Here is a 24,945-nt window from a genome sequence, read left to right on the forward strand (position 1 = left end):
TATGTGAAAAGCTGGTATGTGGAGCTGAATCCTATTCCACCAATCTCTGACTCAGAAGCACCAATTTTTCACACCCTTGGATAAAATGATGGTTTTAGGATCCTAAATCTGAAAATCTCTGCTCTGAACCCCATCTTTCTATGCATATGTGTATAAAGCACAAACCTGCCAGAGGACCACCAGTTAAAGATGCAAGGGGAGTTTTGAAGGCAAGTTACCCAAGTCGTTTGATAGTAAAACTTTCTTTCATATAATTTTACTCCCATTGCATCCGTCTTTCTGCCCTTGCCTAAATACCTACCCAGGTGGCGTCCACAGGAACGGGAGAACTCTCGACTCCGCAAATCCAAACTTTAAAAATGGCTGCCCGGACATCAGGGGCGGGTCGGAGAATCGCCGGGAGGCAGCGTGTATCCCGCCCTGCTGCTCCGACGCCGGCTGCCGAATTCTTCGGCGCCGGTTTTCGGGCGGCGTTCACGCTGCGCCGGTCGGAGGTTGTTGGCAGTCGTCGTCCCTCCCCCCCCCGGCAATTCTCCGGGCCCCGATGGTTCAACACCAAATAACTTTAAATATTCAACATTGGCTTTAAAAACTAGAGTAAAACAGAGATAGAATGCAAAAATACAAAATTGCAAAAATTTGTGGCTGCAGGCCTACACAAACCCCAATAACCCCTCAACCATCCTCCCATGCCAACCTACTCCCCCATTCCCCCGCATGGCCCTTTATCGCCCCTGTGTCAACTCATGGCAACACATGCCCCACCACTTTTTTGCCTTTCATGCAAACTCATCTCGTATCCACTATGGGCAGACCTCAGGACCCATGCAGAGATAAGATGAAATAAAGTTCTATATAATAAGGTTCTAAATTCACTTGCAGGCTTCACTAAATTGAAAAAAACACTCTCATTCATAAAAATCTATTTACTACATTTATGTTCCTTCAACTGAATAAAGCCTTACATTTGATTCAAGTGCATAAAAGCTTATAACAACAAACATTAAAATTAATAGTCGCAAATCATAAGAGTCCATAGCCACTTGTAGCTGTCAATCAAACTGTGAAACAGCAGGCTACCAACCGTGTTAATGGATGATTATGAAGTCAGTCATGCAATACAAATTCAGTAATGGAAACCCTAAGGCTTAAGTCATCAGATAGAGTGAAATAGCAAGCATTCATTTTTTTCTCAACACTCTATATATTTAAAGAGCAGGGCTTTTCAATGTCTTCACATCTTTTTTTTTAAATATAAATTTAGAGTACCCAGTTATTGTTTTTCCAATTAAGGGGTAATTTAGCATGGCCAATCGACCTAACCTGCACATCTTTGGATTGTGGGGGTGAAACCCACGCAGACACGGGGAGAATGTGCAAACTCCACGTGGACAGTAACCCAGGGCCGGGATTCGAACCCGGGTCCTCAGCGCCGCAGTCCCAGTGCTAAGCACTGCGCCACATGCCGCCTTCAATGCCTTGACATATTGACAGCTCGCTTTGATGGATGCTTCTGACAGTTTTGACAGATTCCCTTGACAGGTAACTTTATCAAGTGCTTCTGACAGTTTTGCCAGCTCCCTTTGACAGATGCTTCTGAGCGTTATGACAGCTGATTTTGACAGGTCTGTTGACTTCCAATGAGCTTGGCAGTTAATGCACGTTTTAAACATGTTTATGTTCAACATGTTTAACAACTTCAAAGTACACCTGACCTACCCATATTCTGCAAAGGGGTATCCTGACTACCCAAATTAATCCACAAAGTTCAGACCTGCTCTTCGCTGGCCGACGTTTCACACTCCTGGCCGAACAAAATCCCTCTTCAGTGGTGGCAGTTGATGATTTAAATGTTCAAACCTACTCCATAAAACGTGCATGTAAAAAAACACGCCTTGCCTCCAAGCCCGCCCCACGAACATCCTTACTTCTAACCTTATGATGGAGGAAAGATCATTGAAATACGGTAATATGCAGAAGAAATTGAAGAGGCCTAAATGGCTGGAACACAGCCACTAATGGTAAGACAGCGTCTGGTACCAACCCTGCTTCAGCCCATCTACTGTTGAAACCCTCATCAATGCCTTTGTCACCTCAACATTTAGCATTCTTCTCTTCGATGTGTACATCTGCCACCGAGTCTCACTAGGTCTGTGGTCAACCTCTCAACTGACTCTCTAGAAAGAGAATATTAACAACATAAGAATTATCAACCATCTTAGTATTTTTTATACCTCGATCAGTTCCCCTTATTCTTCTAAACTCCAGCAAGTATAAGCCCCAACTGTTCAATCTCTCCTCATATGTCAACCCTTTCATCCCCGGAATCAACCCCTCAGATCCATTATATAAAAGCAAATTACTGCAAATGCTGGAATCTGAAACCAAAGCGAAAATGCTGGAAAGTGTCAGCAGGTTTCAGAAGACCTGATGAGATTTTCCAGCATTTTCACTTTGGCCTCAGATCCATTAGCTGCAAGCCATTCATTCATTCATATCGAGTAGTGGACTATGATTGACAGCCTCCACAAAACAGCTGCAGCCTTGATTCATTCATCTCCCTTCATGGATGAGTGACTCTTAAGTGCTGAAACCTCAATGTTAACGAACATCAACCACATCAAAGAGCAGTAAGTGCATTGCAATCACATGCTTGAGTGATTGGAATGCACTTTTTTTTAATAATTTAGATGCCCAATTCATTTTTTCCAATTAAGGGGCAATTTAACATGGCCAATGCACCTACCCTGCACATCTTTGGGTTGTGGGGGTGAAACCCATGCAATCACGGGGAGAATGTGCAAACTCCACACGGACAGTGATCCAGAGTCGGGATTGAAACTGGGACCCCGGCGCGTGAGGCAGCAGTGCTAACCACTGCACCACCGTACTGCCGATTGGAATGCACTTAGTGATTGGAGTGCACTTGCCTCTCAAAGATCATATCCATAGAAACATGAATCACATGGATCTTGTATCCAGGCAGAAGTGCTGATTAGCTATTTTCTAGACGCTCAACTCCATTTTATATTGTACTGAAACAGACAGTTTAAAGTATAATTTTTTTTAAGAATCTGACAGTTCGAACACTTCCCTGTGATACTTGGAAGACCACAGCTGGATTTTTGATCCTGAGGTGGATGCGGAAAGAGGCTGGGTAGAGGGACATAGATTAGCATGAAGGATATGGAGACCATGGGGTGTGGGTTGGGAGGGGGAAGTGCATGCATAGGTTGGCAGAGATGGATCATGGGGAGTGGGTGGGGAAAATTCCAGCTTGGCACAACCCTTCTGAAGAAACAGCCCCAAATAGCTGATTGTAATTTGGCGGGGGGTGGGGGGGGGGGGGGGGGGGGGGGGGGGAGGCAAGAACATGCTGAATTTAACCTGCTGCCCAAAAAAGAGTTCAGGTCAAAGGACCCAAGCTGGGCTATTTAAAAAGTTTATGTCCATGCTCTGGTACTTCATCCCTCACTCCTCAAATGCCCTCAGCTCCTCACCACTCCCCATGACCCATCTATGCCAACCTATGCACGCACGTTCCCCCCCCCCCCCCCCCCCCCCCCACCCCCAGCCAACACCCCATGCTATATCCATATCCTTCATGCTAATCCATGTCCCTCTACCCAGCCCCAGGGAACCTCATACCCTTCATGCCAACCCATGCCATCTACCCACTACCTTTGTTCTTACACCCTCTATGCCAAATTACCTAGTATCCACCAAGGATAGGGCAGGCCTTAGGAACCATGCTGAGCTGAAATTAAATAAATTTCTAAGTATCAATTACAGACTTCACTTTATTTTCAAAAAAACTCTCATTGATAAAAGCCTATTCAACACATTTAAGTACCTTTGAGTACTTAGGCCTGAAGTCTCCGTTCTGGAGCCTAAGTGATCTGGTCAGCGGAAAATCAGGACCGGCCTCCGCTAGCGCCATGAGCAGCACCCAGATGCAAGTCTCGCCCCTTTACCATACAAATTCATGCATGGGGAGAGCCCACTGAATTCTGTTGGGATCCCGGTATTGGGCCGTCAATCCCAATCCAGCTGTGGACCCCCCACAACGCAAACCTCCCCCGCCCAACCCAACAGCCGCATGGGGGTGGCCTGACCCCCTCCCCCATCGGGCACACTGTCTCATCAGACACACCCCCCATCAGAGACCCCCGTACGTAATCTCTGCCTGAAAGCTGAAGATCACAGCATTTTCACTTGCCCTTCCCTAATATCTGCTGCCTCAGACAAAAGTGTTTAAAGCAGCAGGTGTTACAAGCCTTAGATGCTTCCTCGAAACCCAATTACACTTGAAAGGGCGTTGAACCCATTGATAGCCTTTGAAATGCAAAACTTCCATTCAATTTCGCACAACAATAAATTTCTACCCAGAGACTGGCAGTTTTATTAGACAAGAGACAGGTTAATGGTGGATTGTTTATCTTTCCCTTTCACTTGAATACAACAATTACCCCGCTTTGATGCCAGACACACGTTGTTTATAAATACTCTTGCTATGATTGACAGCTTCTCGCCAAAGGAGCTAAGTGGTTTAACTTCCTCTTATTCACAGCAGAAAGCTGATGGGGGTCTCTGGAGCGGTTGGAGGGGAGGGGGACGGGTCACCCACATGCATCCGGGCTGTGGTTAGGTGACCCATTATTCCCGAGGTGGAATGGGAGATGCCCCTACTTGTCAGTGGGGGGGGCCGGATTTTCATTTGGGGGGGGGGGCTTCCGATGGACTTTAGGGGCCACCTCAGTTATGCACTGACGTCCTTGACTCACCTTCAGGGTCATCCGAGTCAGGGCCATCCTTGGGCAAACTTGCACCAAAGCCCGCCTGATGGTTTCCGGCTGTGTGGGTGGATGCATATTGGGAGGGGTCGTGAATCGGGCTTCCAGCCCGTTGACTATCTTAAATGGATGCCAATCACCTTTCTGCATCGTCTCACGGCTCCATTCTCCGCCTGATCGGTAATCCCGATCGTGGTGTCTGGCAATGGAGAATCAACCCCTTAATCTCTTATAAAAGCAAGCATTTGTGTCCATAACTCTACATCAAAGACAGCTAACTCCCTAGAGTTTTGGAGCTGCCAATAAAACATGTGAACTTACATCCCCTTCCAATTGCCTCCCTTAGTGATAATGATAATAACAGAAATAGTCAAGCAGTGATAACAGTATAATGACAGCCCTCAGGTTTATGTCACAAACAGTTTTTGAAGTAAGCACAGATTTCTTTTCAACTGAGCTTCACAGCAGGCTGGTTTTTTTTTCAATATTTGAAGAACGATGGACTTAAATAACTTGACAGTTTGACAATTCTAGTGACAGACTGAGAGAAATGGACCTCGCTCCAACAGAAACGGGATCTGTTTGAACTCAGCACTCAGTTCAAATGGCACTGCTGTGTTTGGGTTTCCCCCATGTGTGAATCACATCCCCACCCCCGCCACCAAAACAGGATTTGTGGAAAATAGGGACGGGACTTCCAGGTCCACAGTCCCAGTGCCATTTTGGCTAAAATGCAGAGTCTCCATAACTCCATGCAAATCCAGGCCTAATGATCTAACCACAATTAACACAACTGCACATACATTGTCTAGGTGTGAACACCTTGCACCTTTCTCCTAGTAAATCAACCTCAACTCCACTGCCTCTATTGGAACTAAGCCATCCAGGCTTGTTGTCAGGCAGAATTCAGAGCAGTTCACATGAACCCCTCCTCCATTTTTTGTACCTTAATTTAAAGAGACAGTCCCAAAATTTGTAACAATTTGGGTACTGATGTTAACTCAAGCAATCCAATTGTACACTCTGATTGAGCTCAACTAACTTGAGCGTAGACCAAGAGTGGAACCTGGGGTTATGTGCTTTGTGTAAAGCAACTACATGCTCTGTTTAATGGTAGAATTATTGAGAGCTAAAATAGCATGTCTGAATTGAATAGATTTAGATTTATTGTCTCGTGTGCCGAGGTACAGTGAAAAATATTGTTCTCCCTACAGTCCAGGAAGATCACTCCATATGTGGAGAAACATAGGACATACGATGAATACACAATGTAAATACATGGACATAGACATCGGGTGAAGCATAGAGTATAGTGCTACACAGTAGAAAAGATGCATAGAGAGATCAGTTCAGCCCATAAGAGGGTGATTCAGGAATATGGTAACAGTGGGAAGGAAACTCTTTTTGAATCTGTTGGTGCCTGTTTTCAGACTTTTGTATCTTCAGCCCAATGGAAGAGGTTGGAAGAGAGAACAGCCAGGGTGGGAGGGGTCTTTGATCATGCTGCTCGCTTTCCCAAGGCAGCGGGAGAGTACAGAATCGGAATGAATTATTTTATTTGCTGAATAAGCATTGTGCAGAAGAATGCTTGTTTCCCCTGATTTTCACCAAACATGTACACCTAGTAAATCTTCTATCAATGGAATCTACATGGCTGTATTTTCAGGGAGGAAAATCGCTTTAGGCAGCAGCTGCTGGAGCTCACCGACACTAACAACATTGCCTCCTTGTTCCTCACAGCTGCCAATCGCTGGCTAGAAGTACGCATGGTAAGCTTTCAAGCCCTCTGTCTTTACTAATTGCCTTATTTTTTATTTTTATACTCACTTTGATGGAATTAGAATTTAAGCTGTATATTTAATACCTGTACTACAGTTTACCAAAGAGAAATGGGTATTTTTTAAGGCAAAGAGGGACCCATGGCCTCAATGATACCCATGGAGATTGCCCCTCCAGCTCTTGGCTCTGGAGCTTGTTGAAAATATTTTTGGTCCACCTTCTGTCAGCTGCAGGACCCCTGCCAGCCTCAGTAGTGACCACTGCTCCTGGTGGTGTTGCTGGCACTTCTGCTCTCAAGGGTATGCTGCCATTCCAAATAGGACCACACTCCCGCCGTGAGCTGTTTAATGGGCTGCTGCCCATAAAATTCAGAGGCAGGTCCTGCCAGCAGTCTGCACAAGTCAGGAACACACACATTTCCTGTCTATGTCTCTAAAACATGTCTACACTGAGCCCTTGACTGCATTCTGTTGCGCTCCTTTACCAATAACGACAAACTGGTTGGTGTGTGATCCCACCAAAAATTAAAGACTGAATGCTTGCTAGATTCCCGCAAAGTATTAAATGTTGTCTGTATTTGGGTAGGTACTTTTCTGTAATTTTGCTCAGGTTTTGTGTTCCTGCACGTCTACTCATTCATTATTGCTCTTCTCAAGCACTCGTATTACATGGCTGGAATGATTGTTTCTTACGATTTCTCAGGAATACATTGGAGCCTGTGTAGTTCTGATTGCAGCAGTAGCCTCTATCACCAACTCTTTGTATTATGGACTTGCATCGGGGCTTGTGGGTCTGGGACTTACATCTGCACTTATGGTAAGAGTATTTTATTGCTCTTTCTTTGTAAGTGCGTTTGAATGTTGAAACTGTCAGACATTCAACTAACATGTGAACATGAATACTTCAGTTTTGTTTTAGTCAGCTTTTAATATCACAAAGTTGCAGAACCCAACCTATTTGGATAGTCGAGACGCAGCTTAAATGTGGGCCATGAGTGGGATACTTGCATACAGAAGGGAGCATTCATTAAATTAGTAAATTAAGTCGAAGAAATCACATTTTGAAATTCCCTCAGAAAACTTGGGTGAGTCTGTGGTTGAAATATCTCCTTTTTTTCCAATCTTCCTCTAAGGGAAGAAAAGAATATTAAAGGAGCAAGCATAGTTTTAAAAAAGGGCAAAACATGAGTAAGGAGAAAGAGCAAAAAGGGGCCATGAGAAGGCAGATAGTAGGATCAATCTATGAAATGGGAATCTGAAAGTTTTAATGTTGCTAAAATCAGGGAAGTGTAATGTGGAAGAAGACTTCCATTGGTGTCCATGATCACAACGGTTGCACGAAAGGTGGCTCTCGCCTAGGAACCTCTCACCAGACTTTTTATAACTCGTCAAAAGGACCACCAAAAGTAAAACAAAATTCCCCAACTTAATACCCAACCTACTGAGATGCCATTGAACCAGCAGCCAGGCAGAGAAAACAGCAAAAGCATTCAAAGAAAGACCCCGACCGCAGAACAAGGGACAGGCGGAGTGAGCCAGGCCTGAGCATGGCAGACCCAGCAGGATCACCAATGCCAGCCCAAGTGTCGATGGAGCAACTGATGGAATTTATTTCCACAGAGCTCCAGAAACATAGGCAAGCAATAAAAGAGGACCTCATGTCAGCTATGAAGTCAACAATAGAGGCTGTGCTGGCCCCCATAACGGGAGCAATGGACAGAGCAGAGTGGAGACTGGAGACCAAGAGGCAAGGATGTGGGACCTGGAGAAAGCGGCCACCGACCAGGACAAGCGGATCACCTCACTCGAAGCCGAGTTGGCAAGGTTGGAGACGACCCAAAGGCTCTAAAGGGAAGATAGACGACCAAGTAACCAGGTCACGGCGATTGAATATTCAAATTGTCGGGATTCCGGAGGGTGCAGAGAGCAGGAATATATTTCGATGATACTCAGAAAATTGTTCGGGGAGGAGGGCTTTGTCAAGCCCGCAGAGGTGGACCGGGAGCACATGTTGCTCCAACAAAAACCCAAACTGGGGGAACCACCAGGTGCAATAATAGTGAAACTCCACAGGGTTAAGGACCAGGAACAGATTATGAGGTGGTGGGGAGCACGCTGTTGTGTAAGTGGGAAGGACTCACCATCCGCATGTATCAAGGCATTGGAGCTGACCTGGCCAAACGCCAGACAGAGTTTAGTGGGGCCAAAACCACACTGTTTAAAAATGAGGTGCAATTCGGCATGTTGTACCGGCAAGACTATGAGGTAGCATACAACAAAAAGGAACATTATTTCAACACACCGGAGGAAACAAACGTGTTTGTATGAAAGAGTGGACTCAGGAAGGAACAGTCAGTAGTTAATTGCTATGCATGCAAAGTTACGTAATCTAAGTGAGGGGGAGGGCGGCAACTGTATTTGGGGACTGGATGGGGGTGCAATCCAGCTGGATTGGGCACAAAAAGATCTGTTTCCAGGGAGAGCCACTACACTGGTGAGCAGGCTGATGTACAGGAATAAAAAGAGGGGGCGGGGGGGGCTCTGCATGTCTCTCAAGAGGGAGGGAGCATCTGGCAGGATTGGAGGGGCACGTGGAACCAGAGGCAGGACGGGCAAGCAAGGGGTGGGAAGCAACAAGAGAACGGGGAACGAGAGAGGGGGGAACTGCATGGGCAGAGTGGCTGGAGGGGGTTTATGGGAATAGATGGGGGAGGGTGGAAGGGTAGAATGTTGGTTACAACAGGTCGCACATGGAGATGGTTGGAAAGAGGAGTGTGATGGTGGCCATCTTGGATGGCCATGAATAAAAGGAAACCCTTGCGTGCAGTTGCACATCCACAAGGTAAGTATGACTGACCCTGCAGAATGGAGGGGCTAGACCCCCCGCCCATCAGAATAGTCACCTGGAACATAAAGGGAAATAATGGACCGATGAAAAGATCCAGAGTCCTCGCCCATTTCAAAAGCCTGAGGGTCAACGTAACCTTTCTTCAGGAGATGCACTTAAGAGAGAAGGACCGACTGAGCGTGAGGAAAAGCTGGATAGGACAGACATACCAAGCTTCGACACAAGGGTGAGGGGAGTAGCCATACTGTTTAACAAAAGGACAGCCTTTACAGCGACGAACACGGTGACTGACCCAGGGGGACATTACATAATGATTAGCGGAATCCTGGAAAGGGCCCCAGTGTACTCGTAAACATATACACGCCAAACTGGGACGACGCTAAGTTCATTAAAAAACTATGCTGAGATCCCTGACCTTGACTCACTCCCACTAACTAATCGTGGAGGGAAACTTCAACCGTGGGCATGCCCCAGCGACCGACAAGTCTAGCCCCAGGTCGGGGACAAAATCAGGAATGGCAAGAGAACTATACACTCTCTTGGAGCAGATGGGTGGGGGGGGGGGGGGGACGACACTCCGCAATAGTACTCTCGGACCACGTTCTACACTACATGGACATGAGGTTGGAGATTAGCTGGGCACAGCGCCCCCGCCATGGTGGCTGGACACAGCCCTCCTTGCCGACAGTGCATTCCGCGAAAAAATGTCTCAAACCATCGGCGGATATGAACCTGCAACCAAAACGGGGAGATCTCGCCCTTCAAATTCTGGGAGGCAATGAAGATAGTGATAAGGGAGGAAATAATAGTTTACAGGGCCCTGAGGGATGGAAAGGAAAAGGCTGCCAGACAACGGCTGATTGACTCCATATTGGAAACGGCTCGGCGGTACTCCACGACTGTGGAACTGCTGGCAGAGAGGAAAAATCTACAATTGGAATTTTTTTTATATAAATGTTTTTTATTGGGTTTTCTAACATAGCATATTTACAGGTGTATACAAAGAAAATGAGAAGATAATGCAAACCAGATAAAAACAACAACCGCTATATAGTTAGCAAAATCACGCAAATAACAAATACAGAAAAAACAAGGTGTGGAGGGGAGAAAACTGGGAAAGTGTATATACATCGAGATATTGGAGAGACAATTACAGTATACCTGTATACATGTCTTGTGTATTACATTTGGAATTTGACCTGTTCTCCACGGGGAAAGGAGTGAACTAGCTTCGCCAGACACAGGAGACCTTTTAAAAGCACGGGGACAGTGCCAACCAACTACTGGCACACCACTGAAGAAGCATGTGGCCACAAAGGAGATAACACAGGTAAAGGAAGGAAATGGTAAGGCTGGTCACAGTGCTAGATGAGATCAACAGGGTCTTCAAAACCTTCTACCAGGGGCTGTACACCTCTGAGTTTCTGGAGGGGAGGCTTGAAGATTAAACAGTTCCTCAACGGGCTGGATATGCCAGCAGTGGAAGAGGAAAGGAGACAGGGACTGGAAGCACTGTTAGGACTGGGGGAAGTCATGGAGTGCATTCATTCCATGCAGTCAGGGATGATACCAGGACCAGACAGGTTCCCGGTGGACTTCTATAAGAAGTTCACAGCACCACTGACACAGACCTGAATATCATTGATCAAGGAAAAGGACAAGGACCCGGTGGAGTGCACATCATACAGACCCATCCCACTCCTTTTTTTTTGTTTTACCAAGAATGGGACAATTTAGCATGGCCAAGCGCGACAGAGTTGAATGCAGGTGCCTCATGGAGGTTCTGGAACTGTTTGGGTTTCGGCTAGGGTTCACCCCGTGGGTGAAACTGCTGTACACCTCTCCCATAGCGAACGTACAAACGAAAGCCAGCAGTTCTGAATATTTGTGGCTGCACGGAGGCACGAGGCAGGGATGGCCATTATCCCTGCTACTGTTTACCCTGATAATTGAGCCACTGGCTATCGCTCCCAGATTAGCGAAGGGGTGGAGAGGCATCCAGAGGGGAGACAGAGAGCAGAGTCTCACTCTATGTGAATAACCTGTTGCTCTATGTCTCAAACATTCGCTAACGTTGTGCATTTCCCTTGTTCATAACACATTTAGTGCTGATAAATGTTTACTTAATTTGACAAAGCGCATGGTTTGGAATTCTGTCAGGATTCGGCATTCAGTTAAACAAGCTGTACTTATTTGGAAATGGCGAGAGTATGATTATTTGTGACCTCTCTAAATTAAAAGAAGTTAAGTGCCACAAGGGTAAATTTACTATTGCTTCTAATTGTTGCTTACATTGCTGTTAGATCTGAGATACTGAAAGTCGGACTCATTCATCCAGTTGCCTGGAGATTTAGATTTAAAGCCAAAGTAGAAAAAATGTTGAACATTAATAATGTTGAGCCCAGCGGTCATGCGTTTTGTATAAATTGATTATTTATGTCATATTAAATTTGTTACTGGTGGAAGGTCAATAATGCATTATGTTTTGTTTTATCATATTGACAGTATGTCCAACTGAACAGTTAGCTTGGCTGGATGCTGTCACTAGCAATATGGTTAATTGTTTTTTTCACTGATATCCCTCCCCAGATTTCAAACTACTTGAACTGGATGGTACGCAATCTAGCAGATATGGAAGTGCAATTGGGTGCAGTGCAAAGAATAAACAGCCTTCTTAAAATTGAAACTGAAAATTATGATGGACTTCTTTGTGAGTATTCCCAGATAGCATGTTTAATAGGAAAGTTCAATATAACCAAGCAGCTAACTTAATGAAGGAAACTTCTAACCATTGTTTTTTTTTACCCATACTGATTACTTTGCTACAGCACCTTCCCAGATCCCTCCAAACTGGCCGGATGAGGGTGAGATTAAAATTCAGAATCTCAGCGTCCGGTATGACAGCAGTCTAAAACCAGTCTTAAAGAATGTGAACGCCCATATCAGCCCAGGACAGAAGGTAGGTTGGCATGCTATGTTTAGCTAATATGGCACTTCTAAATGGGGATAAATGAAATACTCTTGTCAATTGGCCTTCAAAGAATTGATTTATAATTTAAGGACAAAAATCATGCAGCAACACACTGTACACACACAAGGAGTGACGCAGGAGAACTTTTGCCTCCTGAAGAAAAGCGTGCCCCACTGGTAGCTGAATATATTGTGTGATATATTGGGAGAGCAAGGATTGTGTTCACATTCTGCATATTGCATGCCTCTCATCTTAACTATAGCATAAAAGATGGCACAGAATCCAGATCCAATACTGCAAGAATAAGGGGAGATTTAACAAGAAGATGCTTCCTGCCATGCTGATATATATGTCTGCAGTCAGCTGGAGAGTAATGCTCAAGCATTGAAGTAGAATTTGTTTTCAAACATTGCCGTTCTGTTGCAGTTAATGCTGTGGTGTCTGTGCTGCATCAAAGGCAGATTTCAGCAACATAACACACGTTTTGTCCCTCCATTTGCCAAAATAAAACCACTTGTTCACATGTCATATTGCTTCTGTTCTCAGCAGCCCATTATGTAGGATCCCAGCAGCATGACTGGGCTTCTGCACAGGCATTGTATTTGTGTGTACATGCTGAAACAAGCTTTTGAATATGTCCCATTGCATGAGTGTCATGGAGCTGCTAATGCAAGGTAAAATATCCTCAAGTGAAAGCATGTCTCTTTACGATGGAAGAGAGCATTTTAAAAGAAAATCATTCAGGTCTATTCTGTTCATTTTCATTGTTTGTACAAAGAAGAGTTAGTTATTTTTTCATGAAGTTCCTGACTATAATATTCTGACATATAAGAATCTGCAAGATTATTGATTCCTTGAACAAAGGTCAGCTTGGTAGCGGCAGTAGCTCTGTGCTTCTCGGTTGTGATTGAAGTCCACACTGTGACTGGAGCTCAGAGTTTAGGTAGACATTCCAATGCAGTCCTGAGGAAGTGCTGAACTGTCTGACCAGCTGCACTTTAGCTGGGAGATTGAATTGAGACTGTTCGGGCGAGCACAATTTAACAAAGAGCAGGGAGCCATTAACATTTAAATTCTGGTCAATATCAGTATGGGCGGCTTGGTAGCACAGTGGTTAGCACTGTTGCTTTGCGGCGCCAGGAACCTGGATTCAATTCTCGGCTTGGGTCACTGCCTGTGTGGAGTCTGCACATTCTCCCCGTGGGTTTCCTCCGGGTGCTCCGGTTTCCTCCCACAAGTCCCGAAAGACTGTTTGCTAGGTGAATTGGATATTCTGAATTCTCATTCTGTGTACCCGAACAGGTGCCAGAGTGTGGCGACTGGGGGATTTTCACAGTAACTTCATTGCAGTGTTAATGTAAGCCTACTTGTGACAATAATAAAGATTATTATCATTAATAATAAAGATTATTATTATTTTTAGAAGTCCTGGCCAATATACCTCTCCCAATTAACAACACCAACGGAAATTAATAATTTAAAGTCATTCCTGTCGTTGATGTTTGTGGAATTTTGGTGGTACAAAATGGCTGCCTTACTTGTGTATATAATAGTAATGAAAGCATGAGAATTTTTCAACAAGACAAAGACACTGGCTTACAACTTGTGGCCAGTGGCAAAGGAACACTGTTCACCTCCAGTGTGCTTAAAGCTGCTGATAGACTTTTGGTGAGCTGATAAGCAACAATTTCAGGTTTCTGGAGATTATTTCCAGGGGATCTGTGGAACTTGTGAGCAGAGCAAACGATAACATGGTACTTCAACCTTTCGGACTGAAGAATGTTTGCTGACATACAGGCCTGAATTTTCACCAAATTGAGATGACTGAGGAGTCCTTTAAAAATGGCAGGCAGGGGCGTCACGGTGGTGCAGTGGTTAGCAATGGCTGTCCAATTTTTGCATTGCTCAACTTTCACATTATATGCTTGGCTGAGAGCCCGGTCATCTGTTAGAGTATTTTTTTTAAAAACCCAGCCCCAACAAAAACATTGCTTGATTGACATTCTGGCTATCAGATCTCAATGTTGTCAATTTTACAATGTTTATTTAAACAAGATAAAGAGGATTCAGAGGGTCAGTTTTATCGCCCTGTCGTAAAAATAAGTTTTCTTTTAGGAAAGTGGAAAATTATCAATGAATGGCTTTCTTTAAACATAAGAACATAAGAACTAGGAGCAGGAGTAGGCCATCTGGCCCCTCGAGCCTGCTCCGCCATTCAATTAGATCATGGCTGATCTTTTGTGGACTCAGCTCCACTTTCCGGCCTGAACACCATAACCCTTAATCCCTTTATTCTTCAAAAAACTATCTATCTTTACCTTAAAAACATGTAATGAAGGAGCCTCAACTGCTTCACTGGGCAAGGAATTCCATAGATTCACAACCCTTTGGGTGAAGAAGTTCCTCCTAAACTCAGCCTCAAAATAAGGGGAAGTAGATTTAGGACTATGTCCCCTAGTTCTGCTGTCACCCGCCAGTGGAAACAACCTGCCCGCATCTATCCTATCTATTCCCTTCATAATTTTAAATGTTTCTATAAGATCCCCTCTCATCCTTCTAAATTCCAACGAGTACAGTCCCAGTCTACTCAACCTCTCCTCATAATCCAACCCCTTTAGCTCTGGGATTAATCTAGTGAATCTCCTCTGCACACCCTCCAGCGCCAGTACGTCCTTTCTCAAGTAAGGAGACCAAAACTGAACACAATACTCCACCTTATACAATTGCAACATAACGTCCCTAGTCTTAAACTCCATCCCTCTAGCAATGAAGGACAAAATTCCATTTGCCTTCTTAATCATCTGTTGCACTTGTAAACCAACCTTCTGTGACTCATGCACTAGCACACCCAAGTCTCTCTGAACAGCGGCATGCTTTAATATTTTATCGTTTAAATAATAATCCCGTTTGCTGTTATTCCTACCAAAATGGATAACCTCACATTTGTCAACATTGTATTCCATCTGCCAGACCCTAGCCCATTCACTTAACCTATCCAAATCCCTCTGCAGACTTCCAGTATCCTCTGCACTTTTCGCTTTACCAGTCATCCGCAAACTTGGACACATTGCCCTTGGTCCCCAACTCCAAATCATCTATGTAAATTGTGAACAATTGTGGGCCCAACACGGATCCCTGAGGGACACCACTAGCTACTGATTGCCAACCAGAGAAACACCCATTTATCCCAACTCTTTGCTTTCTATTAATTAACCAATCCTCTATCCATGCTACTACTTTACCCTTAATGCCATGCATCTTTATCTTATGCAGCAACCTTTGTGTGGCACCTTGTCAAAGGCTTTCTGGAAATCCAGATATACCACATCCATCGGCTCCCCGTTATCTACTGCACTGGTAATGTCCTCAAAAAATTCCACTAAATTAGTTAGGCATGACCTGCCCTTTACGAACCCATGCTGCGTCTGCCCAATGGGACAATTTCTATCCAGATGCCTCGCAATTTCTTCCTTGATGATAGATTCCAGCATCTTCCCTACTACCGAAGTTAAGCTCACTGGCCTATAATTTCCTGCTTTCTGCCTACCTCCTTTTTTAAACAGTGGCGTCACGTTTGCTAATTTCCAATCCACCGGGACCACCCCAGAGTCTAGTGAATTTCGGTAAATTATCACTAGTGCATCTGCAATTTCCCTAGCCATCTCTTTTAGCACTCTGGGATGCATTCCATCAGGGCCAGGAGACTTGTCTACCTTTAGCCCCATTAGCTTGCCCATCACTCCCTCCTTAGTGATAACAATCCTCTCAAGGTCCTCACCTGTCATAGCCTCATTTATATCAGTCGCTGGCATGTTATTTGTGTCTTCCACTGTGAAGACCGACCCAAAAAACCTGTTCAGTTCCTCAGCCATTTCCTCATTTCCCATTATTAAAACTCCCTTCTCATCCTCTAAAGGACCAATATTTACCTTAGCCACTCTTTTTTGTCTTATATATTTGTAAAAACTTTTACTGTCTGTTTTTATATTCTGAACAAGTTTACTCTCATACTCTATCTTACTCTTCTTTATAGCTTTTTTAGTAGCTTTCTGTTGCCCCCTAAAGATTTCCCAGTCCTCTAATCTCCCAGCAATCTTTGCCACTTTATATGCTTTTTCCTTCAATTTGATACTCTCCCTTATTTCATTAGATATCCACGGTCGATTTTCCCTCTTTCTTCCGTCCTTCCTTTTTGTTGGTATAAACCTTTGCTGAGCACTGTGAAAAATCGCTTGGAAAGTTCTCCACTGTTCCTCAACTGTTCCACCATAAAGTCTTAGCTCCCAGTCTACCTTAGCTAGTTCTTCTCTCATCCCCTTGTAATCTCCTTTGTTTAAACACAAAACACTAGTATTTGATTTTACTTTCTCACCCTCCACCTGTATTTTAAATTCCACCATATTGTGATCGCTCCTTCCGAGAGGATCCCTAACTATGAGATCATGAATCAATCCTGTCTCATTACACAGGACAAGATCTAGTACCGTTTGTTCCCACGTAGGTTCCATTACATACTGTTCTAAGAAACTATCGCGGATACATTCTATAAACTCCTCCTCAAGGTTGCCTTGACCGACCTGGTTAAATCAATCGACATGTAGATTAAAATCCCCCATGATAACTGCTGTACCATTTCTACATGCATCAGTTATTTCTTTGTTTATTGCCTGCCCCACCATATCGTTACTATTTGGTGGCCGATAGACTACTCCTATCAGTGACTTTTTTGCCTTACTATTCCTGATTTCCACCCAAATGGATTCAACCTTATCCTCCATAGCACCGATGTCATCCCTTACTATTGCCCGGATGTCATCCTTAAATAACAGAGCAACACCACCTCCCTTACCATCCACTCTGTACTTCCGAATAGTTTGATACCCTCGGATGTTTAACTCCCAGTCGTGACCATCCTTTAACCATGTTTCAGTAATGGCCACTAAATCATAGTTATTTACGATGATTTGTGCCATCAACTCATTTACTTTATTCCGAATACTACGAGCATTCAGGTAAAGTACACTTATGTTGGTTTTTTTACCTCTGTTCTGACACATTGTTTCTGTACGGTGTATGGCGTGCACATGGGCATGTACCATAGGTTGATATGTGTGGCATAAGGGGCCGTAGGGGTTGTTTGGTGGGCCTTACCTTGGCATGGGAGGCAAGAGGTGTCATGGATAGGGTGTGGGGAGTGTGTGGTGGCAAGGGCTGTGAGAATGGAGGGCCTTACTGTTTTTACTTTAATTGGGCCGAGGTCTCACAGCACTGAGATGGGCCTTTTCAACTCCGCACATTACTACCCATCAGCCCTTGTGGCTGTCTCTGACCTCTTTCCCAGGTCGCCTGGCCCAGCTCCAGCCCCCACCCCCCCCGGCATTGAAAGATCCCGCTTTCATGGGAATTTTCTCCTGAGACAGGCAGGCTAAGCTGCTTGACTTCTGCAACTCCCCGCCCCCATGACTCAGAGTCTAAATCATCAAGTATAAATATTTAATTCATTGTAACATCAGGTACAGATGGGTGGCACAGTGGCGCAGTGGTTAGCTGCTGCCTACCACTGCTGAGGTCCCATAAGACCATAAGAGCAGAATTAGGCCACTCGGCCCGTCGAGACTGCTCCGCCATTCAATCATGGCTGATATTTTCTCATTTCCATTCTCCTGCCTTCTCCCCATAACCCTTGGTGGGCTTCACCCCCAAAACCCAAGATGTTCAGGTTAGGTGGATTGGCCACTCTAGTTGCCCTTCAATTGGAAAAAAATAATTGGGTGCTCTAAATTTATAAACAAAAACATCAGGTACAGATAGCAAAATGGGGAGAGAAAAGTAGCAGATTAAGAGAGAAATATAAGAGACATTTTTCAAGAATAATTTAATTTGGTGCTCGCTTCGGCATTGTTTTAACACAAAAACTAAACTATTTATGTATGTGAAGGCATGAATGTTTTCTAATGTAATGTTTATTACTGTAACATGCATCTCTGAAGGCTTCACGATGTGTTGTACAAAATTAATATTAGATGCATTCATTACACAGGTTGGAATCTGTGGACGAACTGGCAGTGGGAAGTCTTCCTTTTCTTTAGCCTTTTTCAGGATGGTCGATATGTTTGAAGGTAAAAAATTAACTTGGCCTTTGTTTTTTACATTCTCTCAGTCGATTTATTTCTACCTACAAATTACACCCTTCTAAAATATATTCTGTCTTGAATCTGATCTACAAGTACTGGTACTTTTAAATGCATTGGTTGGCAGTGTATACTTCTGAAGTGCCGCAGTACTGTCCAGCAGAATGTCAAAGTAAACCGATAATCGTAAACATTGACCTTACAAACACAGATCAGCTAATCTACAATTCTATCATCCATCTAATGAATATTATGGGTCGGAATTTTCGGAGGGCAGTGTTTTCTTAGAATAGTGGGGAATGTACCCCTGCCGATCACGGCTGCCCCACACCCATTTAATGCTTCGAGAAGCATTGATTGGATAGACACTGGACTTCTGGGCCCAGGCAAAAGTCCCAACTCCGAAGGCTGCCGGCCAGTCTGATTGACTGACAGTGCCCTCGCTCCAGCAATGCCAGTGACAACAGTAGCTAGGACTGGGTCCAAAAGCAGTTTTCAGAAACTTGGCCCTGGAGTCCAGGACTGGGTAAGTGCACAGGTACTTTGCTGGGGAGAAGAGGCGAGGCCCGGGAGTGGCATGGGAGGAATGGCATCTTGATGGAAAGGTTGGTGGGTGGGCAGCACTCCGAGAGTAAGATACTCATGAAGGCAGTGGCTCTTTCCTGACTGAGGCCCAAGCAGGGTGACTTGCTGAACTCCCACCCCCCTGAACTCTTCACACCAGCTTCAAAATTGAGGCCAGGTGGGGAGGCTGGGAATTCTGAAGTGATTAAGTCATCTTCTGACTCCCCAAAGCCTGTCCACAATCTATGAGGCACAAGTCTGGAGTGTGATCGAGTACTCTCCACTTGTCTAGATGAGTGTAACTCAACAATGCTCAAGAAGCTTGACGTTATCTGAGTCAAAGTTGCCCATTTGACTGGCACCTCAACCATCACCTTAAACATTCGCTACCTCTACCACCGACAGTGGCAGCAGTGTGTACCATCTACTAGATGCACTTAGATGGCACCTTCCAAACCGGTGAACTCTACCACCTCAAAGGACAAGGACAGCATTTGCATAGTAACATCACCACCTTCCAAGGCTATACACCATCCTGACTTGGGACAATATTCACTGTTGCTGGGTAAAATCCTGGAACGTGGGGAAGTAGTGGTGTACTGCTATTGTCACTGACTGGATGTACTGGGTGTACTGCTATTGTCACTGACTGGATTAGTGATCCAAAGATCCAGGGTAATGCTGTGGGAATCCGGTTTCAAATCCCACCAGAGCAGATGGTGGAATTTGAATTCAATATGAATCTGTAATTAAAAGTCTAATGATGCCCATGAAGCCATTGTCGATTGTCATAAAAACCCATCTAGTTTACTCATGTCCTTTCGGGAAAGAAATCTGCTGTCCTTACCTGGTCTGTTCTGGCAGGACCTGCAATGATTTGGCTGACTTGTGCCCTCTGAAACGGCCCAGCAAGCTACTCAGTTCAAGGGGCAATTAGAGATGGGCAAGAAATGCTGACCAAGCCAGTGATGCCAACACCCTGTGAAAGAATAAATTTTAAAACTGGCGTACGATAATAAAAAGCTGCCCAATGATGAGGCCAAGGTGGCAAAGTGCTCACATAGTTGACATCCATATCACTATGCAATGAAACATTGTAAAGAACTACATTCACCGTGGCACTTTCTTACAAGGCCTTATGTCTTTCTCCTTTGCCAATAATTCAGAACAGCGCTGTTTTCAAGAGTCTGTGTTCTACTTTTATTCAAATCTGCCACACTTTACGTAAAATAAGCATTGGAAAAAAACATCAATAAAAACTGCTGAATGTTTACTTGGATTCTGCAGAAGATTTTAGCCCTGTTGCATTTGCCTATTCTTACTGTCAACTCTGACTCAGTTGTAACAATCCCACTTCTGAGTCAGGAAAGTTATGGGTTTGGGGTCCACTGGAGGGCTTGAGCACAAATTAAACTAATAAATCCAGCACAGTACTTAAGCTGCAATGGAGGAGGGGTCACCTTTCGGATGATTCCTGTCCAACAATTATCCTTTAATCGGCATCACAATACAACAGGGCAACACTTCAAGAAAGTAGTTTAATGGCTGGAAAGTAATTCAGCATGTCTGGTAGTTGTGAAGGTGACATTTAAGCATAGGTCTTTTTTTATTTTGAGTTTTTAACATCTCTTTAGATATAAATACATCAAAACTGAACATGTCATTTATGTTCCGCTTATAATCTAGTGTATACTATAGTTTTTAAACCAACATAGCTAAAAATAACACTTCTGACTGCTGTTGTCTTTTGCTGCAAAGGGAGGATAATTATTGATGGAATAGACATTTCCAAACTGCCAATAAACACTTTACGATCCAGACTTTCCATCATTCTTCAAGATCCTGTGTTATTCAGCGGTTCAATACGGTGAGTATTGACCATCATGTCACCTGACCTACTGTCAATAATTCTGCAAAAGCCATTACACAGTTGTTCGGAAAACAAAGATAGTTTTAAGGGGTTTATATTTGTATTGGTAAACATTAGAAATAAGGTATAGTTTAAAGTGAGTTTAATTTCATATTTCTGTGTCTGGAAGGGTAAAACCTATAGTTAGATTCATGCTGGACAAAGGTGTTTGTATGTGTGGGGGATGATATCAATTACAACTGTGCTTCTGTTTTGTTTTTAAATCTTTTTATTGGCATTTCCCATATTTATAAGCAGTTGTATATATACACATCACATTTTTCTCGCCCGTGCTAATTTCCTTTATTATACAGAGTGGTTTAGGTTCTCATTCGTTTAACTGACCCTAGGTGCATTTCATTGCCCTCTGGATCGGTCTATGGTTCCTCCCCTTCCCTGTTGTCCGTCCCCCGCCCTCTTAGCTTCGGCTGTGTTTTTCTTTTCTTTTCTGGACAGAATGGGAAAAAAAAGACGGGGGGCTACTCTCGTGGTTTCCCCACTTTCCTTCCGAACCCCCCGGGTTGCACCGTCTTCTGGTACCTCATCTACCTTGGTGTTTTTTAAAATTCTTATTAGCTTACTCCTCGTTGCTGGCCTTGAACAGGTTTTGGAACAGACCGACAAACTGCCCCCAAGTATCCGAGAAGCCTTCCTCTGACCCTCGGATGGCGTACTTGATCTTCTCCAGGTGGAGAAATTCCAAAAGGTCAGCGAGCCAGTCTGCAGCTGTGGGTGATGCTGCCGATCGCCAGCCGAGCAGGATTCTCCGGCGTGTGATTAGGGAAGTGAGGCCGTTGGCCTCCTTCCCCATGTGTAGCTCTGGCTGTTCTGATACCCTGAAGATTGTCACTATTGGGCATGGCTTCACCCTCACCCCCACAACTTTGGACATTGCCTCGGAGAAGGCTGTCCAGAACCCAGCAAGCTTGGGGCAAGCCCAAAACATGTGGGTGTGGTTGGCCGGGCCCCTCTGGCACCGCTCACATTTGTGCTCCACCTCCGGGAAGAAGCTGCTCATTCGGGTTCTGGTCAGGTGCGCTCTGTGTACCACTTTGAGCTGTATTAGGTTTAGCCTTGCGCAGGAGTAGGTGGAGCTCACCCTGCTCAGTGCTTCGCTTCAGAGTCCCCATCCTACCTCTGTCCCCAGTTTGTCCTCCCATCTTTGTCTGGTCTCGTCGAGTGGAGTCCGGGCTCTGTCCGGTCGCTGTCCATATATTTTCCCACATAGCCACCCCTTCTCGCTGCTTGTGCCTATGAGGTCCTCTAGTAGTGTGGCTTCTGGGGCCCCAGGGCTTCCTCATCAGTTTGTCTAGTGTCGCCAGTCTGTGCCCTATGTAGAAGTCCCCGACCGTCAATGTGCCCCCGTCCAGCCTCCACCTTTGAAGGTGGCATCCAGCATGGCTGGAGGGAATCTGTGATTGCTGCAGATGGGAGCCATGGGGGACATTTTGGCGATCCTGAAGTGTTGTCTCAGCTGGGTCCACGTTCTCAGTGTGGCCGCTACCACTGGGCTCGTTATGTATCTGGTTGAGGATCTGGAGGATGGGAGTGCTGTTGTGGCCAGGGCCCGGAGGGTTGTTCCTTTACAGGATGCCTCCTCCATTTGTACCCAATCTGTGTTGGGTTCTTGTACCCATCCCCTCACACTTTCTGCCGTTGCTGCCCAGTGGTAGTATTGTAGGTTTGGTAAGGCCAAGCCCCCTTTGATTTTCCTTCTTTGCAGTGTCTGTTTGGGAATTCTTGGGTTCTTACCCCCCCCCCCCCCCCCCCCCCCCCCCCCACACACACACAAACACCATGATTAGACTATCTACATTTTGGAAAAAGGACTTGGGGTGAACATCGGAATGGATCTATAAAGGTAGAGGAACCTTGGCAGTACGTTCACCTTGATCGTTTGCACTCTCCCCGCCATGGAGAGTGGGAGTGAATCCCACCTTTGAAGGTCTCTTCTTACTTACTCCACCAGGCTGGACAGTGTTGGAACCAACAATTCTACGGACACGTGCTTGTAGGATTAGAATAGCGGTTCAACAGAGCCAGCCTGTTAGCCATTGAACTTTCGGTGAACTGGCCGGCTGACCCTGTGGCACTGATCTTTATACAGCAGCTCCCGGGGGAGGAGTCCAGGGCGGAGCCAAGGGAGAAGCCCAGTACAACTCTCGAGCATTCCCAGAGCTACTCCCCCTGGTGGTCAGGTAGTACAACTGCACTTACAATATAGACACATGTATATACAGATTATAATCCTGTGTGAATCACATTCACCACAGTCAGGTTGCACTTGTGGATCTGCGTCCAGTCTCTGGCTATCTGGACCCCCAGGTAGCGGAATCTGTTCTGGGCTGTTTTGAACGGGAGCCCATCCAACTCTCTCCCTCTCCCGTTTGGGTTCACTGTGAATGTCTCGCTTTTGCCCAGGTTACGTTTGTAGCCCAGGAAGGCTCCAAACTCTTTCAGTATTTGCAGTATTGCCTTCAGTCCCTCCCGTGACTTCAAGACATTGAGGAGCAGGTCATCTGCATAGAGTGAGACTCTATGCTCTCTGTCTCCTCTCCGGATTCCTTTCCAGCTTTTCGCGTCCCGCAGGGCTATCGCCAGGGGTTCGATCGCTAGCACGAAAAAGAGTGGGGACGGGGGAAGCCCTGTCTTGTTCCTCTCTGTAGCTGGAAGTATTAACTGTGATTCTATTGTGCTTGGAGAAGGTTGCAGCGTGAAGAAGAATTAGAAATGGGTGGTGCAGTGGTTAGCACTGCTGCATCACGGTGGTGAGGACTTGGGTTCAGTCCCGGCACCAGGTCACTGTCCTTATGGAGTTTGCACGTTCTCCCCCCTGTCTGCATGGATTTCACCCCCACAGTCCAAAAGATGTGCAGAGTAGTTGGATTGGCCATGCTAAATTACCCTTTAATTGTAATAGGTTTTCTAGAACTCGCAAGGGTTGCTTCGCAACTGGAGGCCCAAGAAAGGATTTTTAAAAAACTTTTAGGTTTTAGTTTTCGGGGAATTTGTTGGCAGTTGGAGACAAGACACTGGGGAGTAAACGGGCTGGATTCTCCGTCTCCAGGACTGTCCTCGCCGGGTGGCTGGGGGGGCCTCGGGATGGCTCTGCTCGCACCCCTGTCCAATGGAATAGCCTGGAGACACCCAAAGGGAGGAGGAGATGATGGGGCCCGTGCTGGTGACTCCTGCGGGGAGGTGCCGGCACACCACAGCACCTCGGACTCACCCCCTCCCGTCCCTGGCGCATCTGCTGGGCAGAATAGGGCGGCACCATGCCACCCGGGACACCCGAGCAGCGGCTGGGTCCATTTGTACATTCTGGGGAACCACATAGGTGTAGCGTTAGGGCCCTTAAGGCCAGAAAGTTAGACACCAGTTCATTCGTACGGGTGCAGGGCTTTGTTTAGTTATGGGGGTTAAGGCACTGACAGTATATATTTCTTCACAATAAACACCTGTTAACACCTTTAAATCCTGCCTCAGTTCTCTGCCTGATGGGTGTGGGTTGGTCCGGGACGACTGGAGGGGGCGGGGGACTAGTGCACGCACTGTGGGAGGACCGTGTGATGGACTGGCCAGCTCGCATGCAGGGATAATGCAGGTCAAAGGTGCTACTGTGCGCAAGAGTCAGACATTGTCATACGATGTGGAGCACCAGAGCTCTTTGTAGAGCAGGTTGTCATCATCCTCCATCCCATGGACCAGTACCGCTGTTACTGCCAACCCAGGGCCCCCAGCTTGTAGCGCCGCCGGAGGGAGTTGCAGGCGGGCTGGAGATGTGGGACATGAGGGGGTGTAGGTCTGGGATGTGATGTCCGTGCTCCTGGCCAGAATCCCCCCCCCTCCCCCCCCTCACTCTCAGTCGGTGAGCCTGAAGGCGATCAGAGCGTCCCGTGCGCATTGGCCCTGGCGATAACGTTGTGCGGCCTCCCCTGCCTGCCGGGCCCC

General features: G+C 45.7%; 1 protein-coding gene across 6 annotated transcripts in view; it reads left to right on the plus strand.

Moving 5' to 3' along the window:
* abcc8 (ATP-binding cassette, sub-family C (CFTR/MRP), member 8) overlaps positions 1–24,945 on the plus strand; it is a 362,311-nt gene that overhangs the window by 313,930 nt on the left and 23,436 nt on the right. For all 6 annotated transcript variants that reach the window (XM_038807799.1, XM_038807798.1, XM_038807800.1 and 3 more), the window contains 6 exons: positions 6,460–6,562; positions 7,275–7,388; positions 12,009–12,129; positions 12,248–12,378; positions 18,431–18,509; positions 20,844–20,952. In XM_038807799.1, coding sequence (XP_038663727.1) covers positions 6,460–6,562; positions 7,275–7,388; positions 12,009–12,129; positions 12,248–12,378; positions 18,431–18,509; positions 20,844–20,952 — 657 coding nt within the window. The remainder of the gene's footprint in view (positions 1–6,459; positions 6,563–7,274; positions 7,389–12,008; positions 12,130–12,247; positions 12,379–18,430; positions 18,510–20,843; positions 20,953–24,945) is intronic.

Source organism: Scyliorhinus canicula, chromosome 9, assembly GCF_902713615.1.
Source record: "Scyliorhinus canicula chromosome 9, sScyCan1.1, whole genome shotgun sequence".
NCBI lineage: Eukaryota > Metazoa > Chordata > Chondrichthyes > Carcharhiniformes > Scyliorhinidae > Scyliorhinus > Scyliorhinus canicula.